Source organism: Microcaecilia unicolor, chromosome 10 (assembly GCF_901765095.1).
Source record: "Microcaecilia unicolor chromosome 10, aMicUni1.1, whole genome shotgun sequence".
Classification (NCBI taxonomy): Eukaryota; Metazoa; Chordata; class Amphibia; order Gymnophiona; family Siphonopidae; genus Microcaecilia; species Microcaecilia unicolor.
This window is the reverse complement of record NC_044040.1, coordinates 172,505,056-172,523,816: the sequence shown is the minus strand read 5'-3', so window position 1 is coordinate 172,523,816 and position 18,761 is coordinate 172,505,056. Positions and strand designations below refer to the sequence as shown.

The 18,761-nt window shown below is 42.8% G+C and overlaps 1 protein-coding gene across 2 annotated transcripts in view; it reads right to left on the bottom strand.

The window, feature by feature from the left end:
• RASA2 (RAS p21 protein activator 2) overlaps positions 1-18,761 on the bottom strand; it is a 216,491-nt gene that overhangs the window by 158,756 nt on the left and 38,974 nt on the right. For both annotated transcript variants that reach the window (XM_030216595.1, XM_030216596.1), the window contains exon 5: positions 5,505-5,581. In XM_030216595.1, the coding sequence (XP_030072455.1) occupies positions 5,505-5,581 (77 nt within the window). The remainder of the gene's footprint in view (positions 1-5,504; positions 5,582-18,761) is intronic.

The window sequence follows — 18,761 nt, the reverse complement described above, 5'->3', positions numbered from 1 at the left end:
GGGTGGGGTGGGGGGCAAATCCAAGCAACTCTAGCTCTGCCTCTCCTCTTAACTTGCTCCCTGCTGCTCACCCACTAAGGAGAGTGTGGCTTGAAGGCCTTGTCTGGTCCACTGCCAGTGCTTGGATCAAAGCACTGCTCTGCTTTCACTTTTTGCTGGAACACCCCTCCCCCCTTTTTTTAAAATTCTTTTTAACACCAAGAAAACACTGAAAAACACTTAAGAATAAGGAAGACAGTGCACTAATTAAAAATAAAATAAAAAGTATAAAAGGAATAACCAACTGTCTTCCCTGGCTGCTGGCTAGAGGACTAAAGCCTGCCTAGTTTTTCTTTTCCCTTCTGAAAGGGAACACCAAACTCCCACCCCACCCCTGCTGGAAGTGGGCCCTGTGCAGACTTCTATAAGCCTTGGTGCTGTGAAGGAACCAAAACAGCTCCAGGACCAATGGGATAAGGACGGAAGCCTGAACCTCAGGAGCTACACTGTCCCAGTGACTTGACCATATGAGACACAGGCCATGGATTGCGCTCTGGGTTCCCAAGGAGTCAGGTCTGTTAAAGAAACCTGCATCATCAGTTCAACTTATACCATTTGCTGGAGGTAGATAAATACTGAAGGTATCCAAGGCAGCACGAAACTCTTATACTGGTGAGGCAGCTGGACCAGTTCAATTTCTCTACCTTCATCTGCTGGTAGAGGGACACAACCCATTGGTCTTGACTGGTCTAACAGGATGAAAATTAAATAATCAGATATAAACCCTTTCTACTATACAACGTTTTTACTGTCACTTGTCAACTCCCATATCTATTTCCATTTATGCAGGCAACCAACACTTAAATTACTTTTAACCAGCATAACTACATTTCTCCACGCATATGATAAAGCGAGGATAACTCTCAAAGGCTTATCACTGATGTTTTTAAGTTAAACCAATAAAAAGGTATCATCTACTTGTTTGGCAACACTTATTTCTACATGGCCAGATGGACTAAAGTGTGGGGACTTAGGAAAATGAAAAAAAAAAAAAAACTAAAGGTTATTCCTCCTCTGCCGATTCTCTACATATTCCAATTTCTGATATAGAAGTTTCTTGTCCTTAACCATAGCTGTAGTCACTTTTTAGAAAACTGATATTTTAGAATCAGTCCAATTGATTTTGACAGAGTTTGTTACCCAGTTCCTGAATGGCAAGCAACAATCGGTGCAGTACTGTAGCATTTACTCTGTCCGCAATTTGATTTACTATAGCAACTAGGATGGCATGTCAATTCTTTGCACAAATATTTAAAAGAAATGAAAATGAATGGTGACATGTCAACTGCATCAATGAGTATATTTCTGCCACATCAGAATCATTTGGTAACTAGAGCAACCACCGGAAAACCATTTGTTTTGTTACAACTATGAATGATAACATCTTTGTCAAAACAACTGTGAAAGGAAGGAGCAAAAACCCACTTCCTATCAATACTTACAGTCTGCATGAGTGAAGTACCTAAACCAACAGTTTTTTGTCTTCAAATAAACTAAAGTACTACTACTTAACATTTCTAGAGCGCTACTAGGGTTACGCAGCGCTGTACAATTTAACAAAGAGAGAGTCCCTGCTCAAAGAGCTTACAATCTAATAGACAAGTGAACGGTCGGTCCAATAGGGGCAGTCAAATTGGGGCAGTCTGGATTCACTGAACGGTAAGGGTTAGGTGCCGAACGCAGCATTGAAGAGGTGGGCTTTAAGCAAAGACTTGACACTAAAACAGCAATGTAGCACTACTATATATTTTTTTTTTCCTTTCCAACCCAAGAGAGAGATTAAGGGTCAAAAGCGTGAGTCCAGGAACAAATCATGCTCCAAAATACTAGCACAATGGGACCAAATTTGGCTTGGGAGAAAAAAAGAATAATCAGGAGAGAGATACCAAATTCAAATAACTGGAACAAAACCAGTTCCATTACCTGCAGTACAAAAACCCTGAAACATAGCTGATAGGGAACTGCCCTTCTGTCTATTCTCTGCTAGTGATGGATAATACCCATCTACCTACTTGCACACCCACTCAACCCTATTGGAACTGGCATACGTATCGCTGTACTGGAACAGATGCAATAAGATAGACACCCTGGAAGGTGTGGATAACATGAAAGACCAAATAAAGAATGGCCTAGAATTGTAAAAAAATGCATGGGCGCAATACATGGAGCTACTTGGAAAGACAGACAGAAAGAATACAAATACGCACACGCACAGACTGCCAATAGCTCCATGTATTGCTCCCATGCATTTTTTTAGCAATACAAATTTAGCTGTCAATTCTAGACCATTCTTTACTTGGTCTTTCATGTTATCCACGCCTTCTAGGGTGTCTACCTTATTGTATCTTTTCCAGTACTGCAATACTTACGCCAATTCCAAAACTGCAAAAAAAAAAACAACCCACCACAAGAAAAAAGCACAACCTCTTGCTTGGCAAGTCTCAAATATTTAACTGTTGGCACAACTAAAGCCTACTGCCCTGTGATCACAAGGCCCAAGCAAGAAAAATTATCTTTTTGGAATCTTCAAGGAACTGTTCTTGAGTGACAAATAATCTTGGGCATGCTCAGGAACAAAGAGATCAGGGCAACTGTCCCAGGCCTCTTGCTTCTCAAGTTCCTGAACTACTAACTCTAGCCCCAACTGCAACACCCTAAAACAGGCAGTTGCAAAGTGGGCCCGTGCAGGCCACATGAGGAACAAGGTGACTACTGGGTCATCCACCATGGTCCAGGTCTGGATGCACAGTTGACACCCTCTAGAAGATTGGAGGATTCCCACACTTCAAGTTTTGTATGGCAGAGCTAGGGGAAACTCCAGTTGAGTCACTCCATAACTCATACCCATCCCTAGGTTCAGTCTTGTATGCAACTTCTCTTATACTTAGCAATTGCACCCACTGATTCAGCAATGTGCTTACATCTGCCACTTCCAAGGGATAGAAGAATCTAGGTTTCCAGTATACTGCTCTGCCATTAACAATGATAAATGTTAAAAGGTAAGGTAAAGGATTCTGAAGACATAAAATGCAATCAAACCTAACTGGCCATTTATTTTTGCAGTAAGTCAGAGGAAAGTAGTTTTCTATATTCAATTACCATCATAATATTTCAATTAATCTTTTTGGCAAATTTAATTAAAGAGGTAGTTACGAATTAATCTTGTCTTCATTCTAAAGATGAAATAAACTGATCTCAACACGGCTGCCAGAACCATTGGTTTTAAATAAAAAGCGACATTTACACAATTTCTCATCACAAACATGAGAATGAATCACTAACATGTCCAAAGAATAAACCACCAGAGCAGAAAAGGAAAAGATCCTTAAACACCAAGAAACGCGGTCAGATACCATGAAAATGTGGAAGAAAGATACAGAAATATTTTCCATTACTGGCAAAGTATGTGTAAAATGAACCCATTTGAGAGATATTGCCCCAGAGAAACCAGCTCTCTTAAACATCAACATTTTTACCAAATAATGCAGACTACACACAAATGTATACATGACCTTTTTTAAAGAAAAAGTGATAGCAATATAGCAACCAATAGAAGGAATAGAGCAAAATTAACAGACGAGTTAATTTCAACTAATGAAATCTTGTTCATATTGCCAGGAAAGCCCACCCTGAATCAAACACTGAAAACCACCACTTTAGGATCTATAAAAGTATATTTACAGAAGCCTAGTCTATAAGGAATACAAGACACCTATTTTCCTTTACAGAGTACTACAGTAAATGGGTATATGTGCACCTAACATTTAGGCACAAGTGCTTCTGCTAGCCATAGAACCAGTTAAGTGTTATTTATTTATTTTATTTATTTGTGACTTATATCCCACATTTTCCCACACATGCAGGCGCAATGTGGCTTACAGAGAATTAAATAAGAGTACAGACTTAACAGTTTAGGCAAGCATAAAGAAGTAAGTGGGAGGGAAGAAACTAACAAAGTGAACTAGATAGGGTAAGGAACAAGGGATGCTTTAATCAACATGGTAAATTGAGGGGTAAGTCTTAGCAAAGAGGAATGTCTTTAACAACTTCTTAAAAAGGGCATGGTCCACTTGAGTTTTAAGGTGACGAGGTAACATGTTCCAGTATTTGGGACTCCAATAACGGAAAGACGAGGCAAAGATTTTCTTATATTTAACTCCCTTACAATTCGGAAAATGGAGGTGGAGATAGGACCGAGCAGCAGGGTTGGCATTTCTAGGCGGAAGATCGATCAAGGGGAGCATGTATTCCGGAGCAGCCCCATAGATGATTTTGTGTGTTAGGGAGCAGATCTTAAAAGCAATGCGCTCCTGTACCGGCAGCCAATGAAGTTTAAATCGCAGGGGGTCGGCGTGTGCGAATCTCCTTTCGTTTAGGATGAGCCTCGCCGCAGTGTTCTGAGCCGTTTGGAAAGTTTTCAATAAGGAGGCCTGGCAGCCCACATAAATACCACTACAATAATCCAGGTGGGATAGGACGAGCCAATGGACAAGGGTACGAAACAAGTCTCTGGGAAGGAGGTATCTGATGCGTCGAATCCTCCACATGGCCTGGAACATTTTTTAGTGCTTAAGAGTTGCAGATAACCACATAACTTACAGTATTGTATAAGATATGCATACAAGTTTGAGCCCTGCACAAGCTCCATTCATTTGTACACCCCCTTGAAATTACACACTATGGGACCCTTTTACTAAAGATTAGCACACATTAATTGCCGTTAGCAATAAGTGCCATGTAAGCCACAGGTATAAAGTAGAATGTGCAGCATTTAGCACACATTAAGCTTTAGTAAAAGATCCACTATGTAAGTTATGTAGGTATTTACAGAATACTACTTAGGTGGAATTTTGGTAAATTCTATAAATGGTGCCTAAAATATTGGTACAAAAAGAAAACAAAACCCACTTAAGCAGTATTCTATAAGCTGTGCCTAAAGTTTGGTGTGGTTTATAGAATACACGTTTAAGTGGAGAGTCGATCATAAATTTAGGCATGATCATTTCTACCAACAAAAACATGGTGCAAATGCCCGTGCCTAAATTTATGCACAGAGCACTATTATTCTGTAATTACACATATAACTTGAAGCCACACCCTCATTCTGCCCCAAAACGCCCATGACCCTCCCGTTTCTGCACCCCATTTTTTTAGAATGCGCCCAAATTTACATGCGTTGGTCCCAATTAAATCTAACTAGTGCCAATTGCTTGTTAAAAAGCCAATTACTGACACTAATGGGCTTGTTATGCAATTGCAAGCGCAAATCAGGAACATGCCTAAATTTGCATGTGCAATTTTTAGCAACCTTTATAGAACTGGTGTTATGTGCACACATACATGTATGCCACTATTTTCTAAACATTTATGCGCATAACAGGCACAAACAGTGGGGGTTTTTTTTTTTAGAATTGCCTCTTAATATTTAATGATACTGTAAACCCAAGAATTAAAATAGTGCTTACTGTACTACAAGTTGCTGGCACATAGTTCCATTATCAGTTATCACTTCATTCAGTTTTAGTTCAAGATGAACTTTTCCCTGTGTGAAAAACAGACAGACACAATCAAATAAGCATAAGAGGCATGGAAAAGATGCCTTAAGTATTAGGTAAAATAAGCATGAATTAATGGCTCCATTCCATAAGCACTTATATTCAGTTTTCCTGTCTTAAATGTTTTCAGAAAACAAAATGTAAGATGAGAAATCTTGCTGTGATAGAAACATAATGTATATGAATCAAATTCATGCATGATCAGATCATCACCTGGTTCTATGACACAGAACAGTGAACCAATTACCTATTCAATAAGTTAACTGAATTCAGATCTTAACTTACACAACAATTTCACAGTTTTTAGTTCTTCTTATAAAAAACAAACTAAGCATGATGCATGTAGTGTAGTAGTAGCAGCAGTAGTAGTTAAAAACAGTGATGCCGCAAACTATGCATACTTCTGGAGTGGATTTTAAATGACTAGCAATGAATGCCGATGACTCTGTACCATAACTGTATGGATCTAATCCCTGTATCTTTCTCAGGTTGTCAACTTCCATATGGAAATACTTCACTCTTTCACCTCTCAAACTATATAAACCCTTCTTGAAAATGTTTTTATCCCCATGCTTACTTCTGTCTGCATATATGTTGACCACATTTAGAGTCAGCATCCAAAACCTCAAGAGTCCTGAGACCGTAAAACAAGAACTATTATCTACAGAGACTAATAAGCACAATGATTTGGGGTAAAGATTTGATTTTCAGCCATGTTCAGTATCAGTGGGATCGAAAGAAACAAATAACTGGGCGGACTGTCTGAAGGGCTTTGTCCGCTCCACGTAAAAGGCCAATGCTCTCTTGCAATCTAAGGTGTGCAAACTGCTTTCGCCAGGGTGGGCATGAGGACGGGGAAAAAATGTTGGCAAGATAATTGACTGGTTCAGATGGAACTCCGACACCACCTTCAACAAGAACTTAGGGTGTGTGCAGAGGCCTACTCTGTTGGATGCACCTTATACTAAGTTTCATCACACCACCAAGGCCTGAAGCTCACTGACCCTATGAGCTTAAATAACAGCCACCAAGAAAATGACCTTCTAGGTCAAGTACTTCAGATGCCAGGAATTCAGTGGCTCAAAAGGAGCTTTCATCAGCTGGGTGAGAACGACGTTGAGATCCCATGGCACTGGTGGAGGTTTGACAGGGGGCTTTGACAAAAGCAAACCTCTAAGCGAACAACTAAAGGCTGTCCAGAGATAGGCTTACCCTCTACACGCTGATTTTATGGAGTTGGTCTTGAGACCAGACTCTGACAAGTGTAGAAGGTATTCAAGCAGGGTCTGTGTAGGACAAGAAAGAGGATCTAGGGCCTTGCTGTCACACCAGACGGCAAACCACCTCCATTTGAAAGAGTAACACCTCATCGTGGAATCTTTCCTGGAAGCAAGACTCAGGAGACACCCTCTGAAAGACCCAAGGAGGCGAATTCTAAAGTCTCAACATTCAGGTTGTGAGAGCCAGGGACTGGAGGTTGGGATGAAAAAGCGACACCTCGTTCCGAGTGATGAGAGTTGGAAAACACTCCAACCTCCATGGTTCTTCGGAGGACAACTCCAGAAGAAGAGGGAACCAAATCAGACACAGCCAGAAGGGTGCAATCAGTATCATGGTTTCACAGTCTTGCTTGAGTTTCAGCAAAGTCTTCCCTACTACAGGTATGGGAGGATACACATACAGAAGGCCTGTTCCCCAGTGAAGGAGAAAGACATCCGACGCTAGTCTGTAGTGGGCCTGAAGCCTGGAACAGACCTTGTGATTGATCTGAGTGGCAAAAAGATCCACCAAAGGGGTGCCCCATGCTCGGAAGATCCTGCAGGCTATGTCCACGTTCAGCAACCACTCGTGAGGTTGCATTACCCTGCTTAGTCTGTCGGCCAGACTGTTGTTTACACCTGCCAGATAAGTAGCTTGGAGAAACATGCTTTGACGGTGTGCCCAAAGCCACATCTAAACAGCTTCCTGACACAGAGGGCGAGATCCAGTGCCCCCCTGCTTGTTGGTGTAATACATTGCAACCCAATTGTCTGTTTGAATCAAGATAATTTGGTTGGACAGCTGATGTCTGAAAGCCTTCAGAGCGTTCCAGAGCTCTCGTAATTCCAGGAGGTCGATCTGAAGACCTGTTTTCTGGAAGGACCAGGCTCCTTGAGTGTGAAGCCTATCTACATGAGCTCCCCACCCTAGGAAGAATGCATCAGTCGTCAGCACTTTTTGTGGTTGAGGAATTTGGAATGGTCGTTCCATGGTCAAATTGGGCCGGATTGTCCACCACTGAAGAGAATTTCGAAAATCAGTGGAGTTGGATCACATCCTCCAGATCCCCTGCAGCTTGCTACCACTGGGAAGCTAGGGTCCATTTAGCTGATCTCATATGCAGACGTGCCATGGGAATTACATGAACTGTGGAGGTCATGTGGCCCAAAAGTCTCAACATCTGAAGAGCTGTGATCTGCTGAGATGCTCAAACTGTGGACACCAGGGACAGTAGGTTGTCTGCTCTTGCATCCAGCAGTGCTCCAATGAATTCCAATTTTTGCACAGGAGTAATTTATTACGAACCCCAATAGCTCTAGCACCTGAATAGTCATTTGCATGGATTCCAGAGCACCTTCCTCCAAGGTGCTCTTCATCAACCATAAGGAAACACATGCTCTCCCAGTCCGCCTAGCGACGCTGCGACTACAGCTAGACACTTTGTAAACACTCTGGGCACAGACGCCAGGCCAAAAGGCAGTACACGATACTAAAAGTGCTGTGTTCCCAGGCGAAATCGAAAATATTTCCTGTCAGCTGGAAGTATCGAGATGTGTGTGAATGCATCTTTTAATTCCAGAGAGCATAGCCAATCGTTCTCCTGAATCATGGTAAGAAGGGTGCCCAGGGAAACCATCCTGAACTTTTCTCAGACTAGGAATTTGTTCAGGGCCCTTAGGATGGGACGCATCCCCCCCCCCCCCCGTTTTCTTCTGCATAAGGAAGTACCTGGAATAGAATCCCAGCCCTTCTTCCCCTGGTGGAACGGGTTTGACCGCGTTGGCCTTTAGAAGGGCGAAGAGTTCCTCTTCAAGTACCTGCTTGTGCTGGGAGCTGTAAGAATGAACTTCCGGTGGACAATTTGGAGGTTTGGATTCCAGATTAAGGGTGTATCCTAACCAGACTATTTGAAGAACCCACCAGTAGGAGGTTATGAGAGGCCACCTTTGGTGAAAAAAACATTAATCTCCCCCCAACCGGCAAATCGTCCGGCACAGACACTTAGTGCGACTATGCTTTGCTGGAGCCAGTCAAAAGCCCATCCCTTGCTTTTGCTGGGGAGCAGCAGGGGCCTTAGGCGCACGCTGTTGACGAGAATGAGCATGCTGGGGCTGAGCCTGGGTAGGCTGCCAAGAAGCCAGAGTGTACCTAAGCCTAGCATAGGAATAGGGAGCACTCCGCTTCCCTCCAAGATACCTCCTAAATGAGGAGGTTGGAGAAGAAAGCATCTGGCAGGAGAGAGAATCCTTAGCATCACAATGCTTCTTGATCTGATCTTCTACTATTTTCTCCCGGTAAGGTACATCCGCCATCCACTGCTGGACCGAATGATCCAGGTATGAGACAGTCATGAGAGTCTGCGCATCACTGTACCTTGAGCAACGATTCTGGATGCCACATCAAAAGAGTCGTAAGCGCCACTGGCCAGGAATTTACTACACGCCTTCTGCTGCCTGACCACCTGGCAAAAAGGCTCGGCCTGCTCCGGAAGGATGGCATCGAACAAGCTAGATAGCTGCCTCACCGAGTTCCACAAGTGGACGCTCGTGAAGAGCTAGTAAGACTGGATTCGGGCGGCAGGCACAGCAGCCTGATATGTCTTCCTCCCAGAAGAATCCAAGGTCCTAGCTTCTCTGCCTGGGAGCGCCGAGGCATAGTCTCTAGTATTCTTGGTTCTTTTGAAGGCGGAGTCCACCACCACCATGAAATTGTGGGGTAACTGAGACCTCATCAATCCAAGTTCATCGTGGACCCGATATTGGGAACCAGCTTTTTTCGGGATCACAGTGCCAGAGGGAACGACCAGTTCCGCATAAGGGCGGGACACAGTGAGGGAAGGCCCGAAGACGACGAGGCAATTTCCTTCTTTTGCAATGCACGCAGTGCAGACGCGAAGCGCTGCCTGCAAAACAGCTTCACAGATTTTTTTTTTAAGGCAGGGTGGTGGCAGGAGAACTAAGAGGGCTGTCGACAGAGCTGGTAGTCGAGTCGGTGGTCTCAGATGAGGGGAGGGTGTCTCAGATGGGAGAAGGGAGCTGGAACTGGGATCTGAGAAGGGGCCAGTAGGAAAAATAGGGGCCACGCCTGGGGCAGGTGGGAGAATGGGTCTGGGGCTGAAAAGGGGACAGGGAGAAGTGGCTAGGGGCTGAATCTCGGGACTGGTGGGATAGTGGAACTGAAAAGGGAGGGGGGCAGATCCTGGATGGAAGGGGAAGTGAGAGGGAGGGCAAATGGTGGATTGAAGGGGCAGAGAGAAAGGGCAGACAGTGGATGAAAGGGATAGAAAGGGCAGACAGGGGAAGATGGTGGATGGAAGGGGAAGGGAGAGAGGGCAGACATTGGATGGCTGAGAAAGAACGAAGACAGTGAAAAGAAGATGAGGAAAGCAGAAACCAGAGACAACTGTAAATAAAATATATATTTTTATTTTTTTGCTTTAGGATAAAGTAGTATAGTAGCTGTGTTAATAAAAGTTTATAATAGAACAAGTAAATAAGGTAATCTTTTCATTGGACTAATTTTAATACATTTTGACAAACTTTCGGAGAACAAAGCCCCCTTCCTCAGGTCAGGCTAGGATACTGTAACAGCACTATACTGTATTGACCTGTATTGACCAGCGCTGCGTACGTCTAGTAGCTCTTTAGAAATGATAAGTAGTAGTAGTAGTAGTAGTAGTAGTAGGAAGAAGGTTTTGGCCTCTGACAGCTAAATGTATTAGTCTAATAAAATGGTATTTTATTTTCTACATTTGTTTTATTTCTATTTGTTAATTTGTAAAGTGCTGATTGGCATTTGTTAGTTTTTTCAAATTTACATCTGCTGTCTTTATATTTTGCACAGTGCTAGGGGACATTTTCTGTTCCTGTGGTGTTGCATTGTATGCAGAGTCTGGCATTTTGGGGGTTCAAATTTACATCTGCTGTCTTTATATTTTGCACAGTACTAGGGGACATTTTCTGTTCCTGTGGTGTTGCATTGTATGCAGAGTCTGGCATCTTGGCGGTTCAGTTTAATTTTTGTCTAAATAGAAAGTTTATGATTATTTATTCTATAGTGGATTAGGGTGTATCTGTGTTTGTGAAAAAGACATGGCTTTCAGTTGGCATTGACTGTGCAGGATCAACGATCTGTACTATTCTGTCTGGTTTCGTTTTACAATAGGTGAATTGATGTTCTAATGCTCACTGTAGTGTTTAAGATGCTTTCCTTTTCCTTGTGCGACTCGTAGAAATGACTGCTTATGGTATGGCAGAATTGCTCTATAGGTCCTCAGTGTTTTGTATTCTCAGTATGGTGGTTTTAAGATTTGCAACATAGGTTCTGAATATGTATGTGGTTTATGTTGCTGTAGGACAGCTGTTGGGCAGACTGTTTATTCAAAATTATTTAGGATCCCAAAAAACACTACTCACACCTATATATGCATAGTGCCCACCCATAATGTCGGGTCTGGCTATGCCACTGTTTTATATATCACATTCTTACAGATAAGGAAAGGTAAGACAACATAGTCTCTAGATGAAATAGCATTACGAGGGGGTAATTCAATAAGATTATTCATATATGATGGGGCTTGACCAAACAGAATTTGGTGAATGAAAACACAATTTGAAAGATATTGTATCTCTTATTGGTAACCAATGTAGCTCATATAAAAAAGAGGAGTGAGGAGATCTACATATGATATGAGCAGAAGTATTTTGAGCTGTTTGTAATTTTTTGAGAAGACCACTTTTAAGTCCAGCAAAAGTGGAATTGCAATAGTCAAATTTGGTAAGGACAAGGAATTGAACCAAAGTACGAAAGACAGATTTAGAGAAAAATGGTCTCAATCTCTTTAGCTTCCAAAGTGAATGAAAGACACTAGAGGTCAACTTAGAGACTTGGTTTTCAAGGGCGAGGAAACTATCTATTTTGAGTCCCAAGGTTTTCATTGATGACAAGGGAATAGGTTTTGTTCTTAATAGTAAAGTTACTAAGATTCATAGGATGTGTCAGATTTTCAAGGCAGAAACTAGGTTCGTGAGCCCTTGGGCCACTGCTGAGGAGCAGCAGTGGCAGGCAAAACCACCCCACGCCAGAGACCAGGCAGAACTCTGACAGGAACAGCTAGACTTCACCTGTACATGACCACCGTTCCTCAGGAATTGAGCCCCTGGGTGCAGGTGGCCGGCAGGACTTACCAGACAGGGAAGGAACTGGATACCAACTAGGCTGAACAGGGACTGAGGGTCAGAGGGGAAAGGAATAAACATGGGCAGCAAGGCAGGAAACTGGGCTAGGACTCACAGACAGACAATACTACACAAGGCAGGAAAATGGACAAGCTAAAGGACTGGAACTGAAAGCTGACATGCAGCCACTGGAACAGGGTACAAACACTGACAGAAAACAGTCAGGACTGAAAGCTGTCACATAGCCACTAAGAAAGAGACACAGACAAACAGAAACTAGACCAGGAATACAGACCAGAAACAAGACTAGGAAATAAGCAATAAACCTAAGCAAAACTACACACAAACAAACTAGAACCGGACAAGAAACACAAACAAGAAACCAGACTAGGCAGAAGTGCAACAAAGCACCAACAAACCAGGGACCTTAGATGCAAAGGCAAACACAGAAGTTTCCAGGTGTCTAATAAAGCCCATCAGCTGCTGAAGTTCAAGCTGCAGGAATCACAAGGCAGCTAAGGGTGCTGTTCAGGCACAAACAAGAGAAGCAAGTCTGGCAGCCCGGAAGATCCGAACCGGACTGGGCTGAAGTCTGGAACGTGTGACAGTTCATAGCAGCCACCAGTTCTAGCCACCAGGAGGCGAGGTGAGCACAGACAAGGAAACGGTCATGAACGCGACAGGATAGTGAGGGTTAGTTATAATCAGAAACTTAGTTTTATCCGTATTAAGTTTTACTTTGAAATTAGAAGCCCATGATTCCATAAGTTTTATCCCTAATCATGTGAGTTAAGTCAAGTACTTCCTTACAGAATGGGATATAAATGGTGACATCATCAACATATATGTATGTCGAAAGACCATGTTTTTCTAAATGATGACCAAGAGGTATCATCATAATGTTAAACAAGATGGGGGAAAGAGGGGAACCTTGAGGGACCCCACAGCCTGGAGACCAAAGTGGAAGAAAGTACATCTGATTGTTTGACTTGATAGGACCTAGATCTTAAGCAGCCACACCCATTTCAGGACAACGTCACAGATTGCATAATAGTCAAGAATATTTAAAAGATTATTATAATAATTTATTATGTGAAAAAATGTTGAGATTTTGATATGTATGGTTAAATCACTTCTGAAATATAATGTAACTTATCTTATACAAGTTTTTTTTTTTTTTTTTTAAGTCTACTAGTTGTACATGTTATTCTATAAAAGTATTTTCTATATATAAAAAGTGAACTTTGTTCTTACTTGAATTTTCTTTTCTTGATTCCTACTAGACCTGTCCAAGCAAGTGATTATGCTCCCCAACCAACAAATGGAGACAGAAAATGCCAACATTTATTGATGTCATTACCATTATAAGGCGGATGGACTCCTGGAACTTTACCAGTATACCACTGAAAAGGCAGACTTGAAACACTTGATCAATGTTATAGGGCAATATTATACACCTCAGGAACCAAATCCTTCCAGAACTGAGAAAACACATTCGCTGGAACAGCTACAAGGATAAAACAGAAGGCCCACAAAATTGCTGAAAAATGCTTAGAGGAATAACCCGAGGCCATAGCCTTCCTGGGTAGGTCCTTGACTGGTCTTGCAGGAATCAAGGAAAGGAAATTAGCAGCGAGAACAAATTTCACTATCATCCTGCTAGACCAGTTCAGACAAGTGGAATATATCAAAGCTTCAAGGTCCCGGGTGGAAGAAAAGACAGGGCAACCATGAATGCCTCTTTTCTAAGGTGCCATTCTCTCAAGTGGAACATCCAATTTATTGTACCTGAACAGGAGAGCAGCAATACACAAGCTGATGCCCTGTATTTCGCCTCAGGCTCTACTGCCCTGGACTTTGCCCAGGATCAGCTATGCTTCTATAGCAGGTTGCTTAAGACCTGACAACTCCTTGTTGAAATTCACAAATATACCAACCAATATCTTCTCAAACCACCAGGTTATCATTGATTTGGAATCTGCTCCATCTCCAAGCAGCCCACTGAGCTAACCAATAAAGATAAAACACCGCATCTGAAGAAAGGAAAGAGACAACTTTAGATACTGGAGTAAGGCCCCAAGAATGACCCAGATGTAAAAGGTCTAAGAGAACTAGGTGAAGCTGAGAGATGAGCTTCATCATCCTTGAGTGAACACCCTTCTAGACAAAAGAGCTGTCTGGGGAAAAACAGGATTCATAAAAAAAAAAAAAAAAAGGCACGAATTTGCATACAAGAGCCTGAAACCCCCAATAAGGAACTGGCTGCCCAGAAAGATCCCTTAAGATAAACCCGCTTGGGGTGAATGGCTCAAAGAGTGGTCTCAACAAAGCAACAAGTACCCACATAGGTTCCTCTTCTGAGCTGGAGAGAAGGGACCCACACAGGAAAAACATACAAGATCCTGGGCTGCACTGCCTTCAAGAAATCTGCCCTTCAAACCCTGCAACAATCCAGATTCAGTATGCACTCCTTGAGGGAATTGAGAACTAAGCATAATATGCTTGAGAATTAATAAACCCCATTCTCTCAGAGAAGTGGATTGCTTGGGACATCCCATGACCAGAGTGGTCATCATGATAAAGCAAAGCTGGCATTAGAACTTCCCCAGACCCTGCTTCCCTTCCAAACTGCATCTGGGGGGGTCCCATTCTGCAAGGTTCATACCTCCTTGGACCTTATCACAGTTCTCCCATCTGAGGGAAAGGAATATTACAGGCGCCAGCTCATCTAGGCATAGAATGAATCAGGGAAAAACTCCCCTACCCCATCCAGAGGAAAAATGTTTACCAGTGGAGAAGACCACTTTAATGGTCTAGAGGAAGGCACTTATAGGAGGGAACAGCCCACATGGGGTTTACTGGTAAAGAGGATCTTGGAGTTAAAGTGCACAGCCACTTCTTCCCCCCCCCCCCCCCCCCACTTCTCAGAACATGAAGATAGGGGAACTAAAGAATCTACCTGTAATGTGAGCAGGTTGGTGGTGGGAACTAACTTCCTGAGCTTCAGCACCAAGTTCATGCAAGAGTAAATGGCACACTGCAGGAGAGGCAAAGGCCCTTTCTCTTTGAAACCTTTTCGCCACAGGGCCCCAACCCTAAGGGTCCACAGATCCTGCCTAGAATCACAAACCTCTGTGGCAAAGGAGTCCGAGGACCTCTAGCCTACTGCCAGAGTAGTGCTGTAAGCCCCACTGCCAGAACCTTAGCCCAGTTGTTCTTAAGAACCTCCATAACCACAGAACCCTCTTATTCCATGTGACCAGATGGTGGAGTTCACTACCAATAAGCTGTCCCCTACCACTGTATACAAGACTATGCAGGAATACACAGCCAGTGCAGAAAAGGACTTATTCCTGCCACTGGAGTCCATGAGACTTTGGGTATTGAATAGCAAAGAAGCCCCACGCCCTTCCATGCTCTGGAGTTTAGTGGCGCTAATTCTGCCAGATTGCTGCTTCCCCAAGGTGGGGGGGGGGGGGGGAGGGAAGAGACTTTTTTTTTTAAATTTAAACCTATTTTTAAAAACACAGCCGTGGTTCCTGCAAGCTGCACACTACCTTTGGTGTCCAGCCAGCCTGTGCATTTCTCCTGTCTCCTCCTTCCTAGGACACTCACCAATCTGCTACCAAAATCCCTTCAGCTCCCCTCAGCAGCTCACACTCCAAGCTGCTGAAGAAAGTCTGCCTGTTAGCAGCAGACTTCCCCGCATTGCACTGGGACACTTCCCAGGTAAAGACAAGGGAAGAAAGACAGAACTTGCTAGGAAAGGGGAAGAAAGTCAAGAAGGCAATGGTACGTCAGGCCAATCTTGAATAACTGGCTACTGAAGCAAACAGCAGAAAGAAAAATATTGAGCCACAAAGCTAGGCAAAAAGGGATGAGAGGGAAGGCAAGACAGCAGGATCCCTAAGGCCCTTACTCACCACCCCAAGCAGGAGCACCTTGGGATGTCTGTGCCAAAGAAGGAGGCCCCTCAGGACTGGGACCTGCAGCCTGAAGTCCTGGACCAGGGGCTTCTCCTGGCTCAATTAGGATAAAGTTCTGTAGACTCATCCTGAAGCACAATATCAGGGCACTAGAGTTTGACCTGCAGACTGTGGACCATAGTCCATGCTTTGGGAAGCCAGGTCACACAAGAACATTCCGCTGCATCAATCCAAGCTGCTGGAGGCAGAGAAACTGCTAGTTGGGAGCATAATCCACTTGTCTAGACTGGTCTACCAGAAGAAGGAAACATGTTTTACATATAAAAAATGGCTATTACAAAATTTTGCGCAGGTACATTGCAAGAATGTAAGAGTTCATGTGAATGTGGATTAAATCACAGATGATATCAACATAGAAAGAGAATGGAATCACAGCAAAACTTTAAATGACCTTCACACATTAAATTGGACATAGCCTCTGAATGGGTCTGCCAGGGGTTGCATGCTCACAGGAGAAATCTCCGAACCAGACACAGCTGGGAGCGTGGTACAAGACCTTTGCTGCAAAATGTCCACCAGGTCAGTAAATTCTACAGATGACATCTTCCCTCGCCTCCAATGCGTGGAAAACCGCCAAAACGCTTCCAGAATTGGGTTCACGGACGGTGCCACATGCTAGACACTGTCCCCGAAAGTGCTCTCCACTTACTGCAGCAGAAGCAGCATTTGACGAGATCTGTGGCCATGTGTTTTGTTTTTTTTAATGAAGAAAGAAGGCACACTCACCCAATCCCTTGGTAGAGGGTTCTGTAGAAGGACAGGGCTAGTGCTGCTCACCTTAACACACTCTTGTCTAGGACTTCTCACAAGGTTCTGCACTTTTTTTTTTTTTTTTTTGTAAACATGGAGGAGAAATAACAAGGCAAAGGTAGGGTGGGGAAGGGACCTTGGGTGAGCAGGTATACCCCTAAAGCTGGCACTGAACAGCTGTACACCCCAGGCTACACTGAGCTTCGGACAGCACAAGAGCAGGAAGGAAAACGTCCATCCACCTGCTGAAGATAGAGAATGCTGACTGGGCAGGAGCATGATACCACATGTACCACTTCAGTCCGGTAGATGGACACAACCCACGTCTCTGGATTCATCTGCTGCTGACACTAAGGAACACCTAAATTAGATCCACACTTGCAGGAGTGGCAGGTAGTATTTTTTTTTATTTTTTCCGATCTTCACAGAAATCAACCTCACCTTTACGATCCTAAAGAATTCAAAGAACGGACTCTTCAGCAGGATTTAACAGAAAAAGAACCATTTATAAAAACAAACCATTTACTTATATCCTGCCATATTTTGTGTTGCCACTGAGGTTAGAAAGGTGTGGTTTATAATACACAACAGTATTTATTAAAAGTGGACACAGATATGGACCAGAAATTCTAGATTAACTTGTTAACCAGGAAGTGCCAAAGATACATGTGCAGAAATCTGGATTCATAGTCGGTCAAGAAATGTGTGCCAAACTGCCAAATGTCCACCAGTTCATAATCTACATATATTACAAAATAGTGCAAGGGTGTGCCCAGTTCATGCAACAATAGAACAGACATGCCTTTGAAATAAACTGGATAAAACATGTGTTCTGTGGATAACGTTAAGCCATCAACACTGTTTAGATTTCTACATTTGATATTTATACAGACAAAATGAAAGGGTAAGAATTCTGTTGACAATCATATCCAAGGTATAATTTTTTTTCCCACAAGCTGTACTTTTCACATACATGATCTACGTTTCCAAGTTGGAAAACATTCAATACACTATCTTGCCATTTATACTACACAGCTTACATATCATTTCTTTAATTACAAAAACAATTTAAGAGAGATTGAATGTATATATATTTATAAACATACCAACTTTTTGGATATTTCTTATTGTTTTTCAGTACCTATTTTATTCCTCTCTGCTGACTTTAGCTTAGTTTACTTTAGTTCCTTGATACACTGCCTTTTGAAATTCACCAAAGCAGTTCACAAATCAGAAAAGTGACATTTCACATCTATAACCAAACAAGTAGACTTGCTATGTCCCCTCCAGTCCATGGAATTTCAAAATTCATTTAAAATTTTTTCACATCTAGTCAATAAGTACATTCCGCAGCATCCTCTCAAGCAATTCAGACTCCAGTCCCACCCCTTTACGGGAGTCAAAGTATTCTCTCTAGTTCAACAAGTGTGCAAGGGTTTCCTCACATATTTCAAAGTAATCATTTGTGATATTAAGCCTTGATCCATATATCCCTAATTTACAAGGCATCATTTAACTTAACCTCTTGCAGTATGAGGTGTACAACCAAAACTAAACACGCTGCCTTGGGAGTCTTTTGAATTACCTTTCATAATCTCTTTAAAACTGAAATCTGTCCTCAAATAATTCAGCTGCGAGACTCATGGGTTGGAGTAAAAAATATAATTTTCCAGGGGATGCAACAATGACATGCAGTGGCCAGATTTAGGAACTGAGGCATGGGTCCCAGACAAATACTGGCCCTGTGATAACTGGAATATGTGATTTGGGATGGAGGAATCCCTGGGAAGTTACAAAATGAAGGCTCAAGGAACTGTAGTCCAAAAAAAAAAAAAAAAAAAAAGGCTGATACCAATTCAGCTGATCATGTGGAAACTGCCAGCTTTCCCCATCTCAGCCCCCCCCCCCCCCCACACACACACAAAGAGAAAAGAGGCACACAACTATGTTCTACTGCTCTGTTAAGTAATCCAATCAATTCTCAATATATCTGT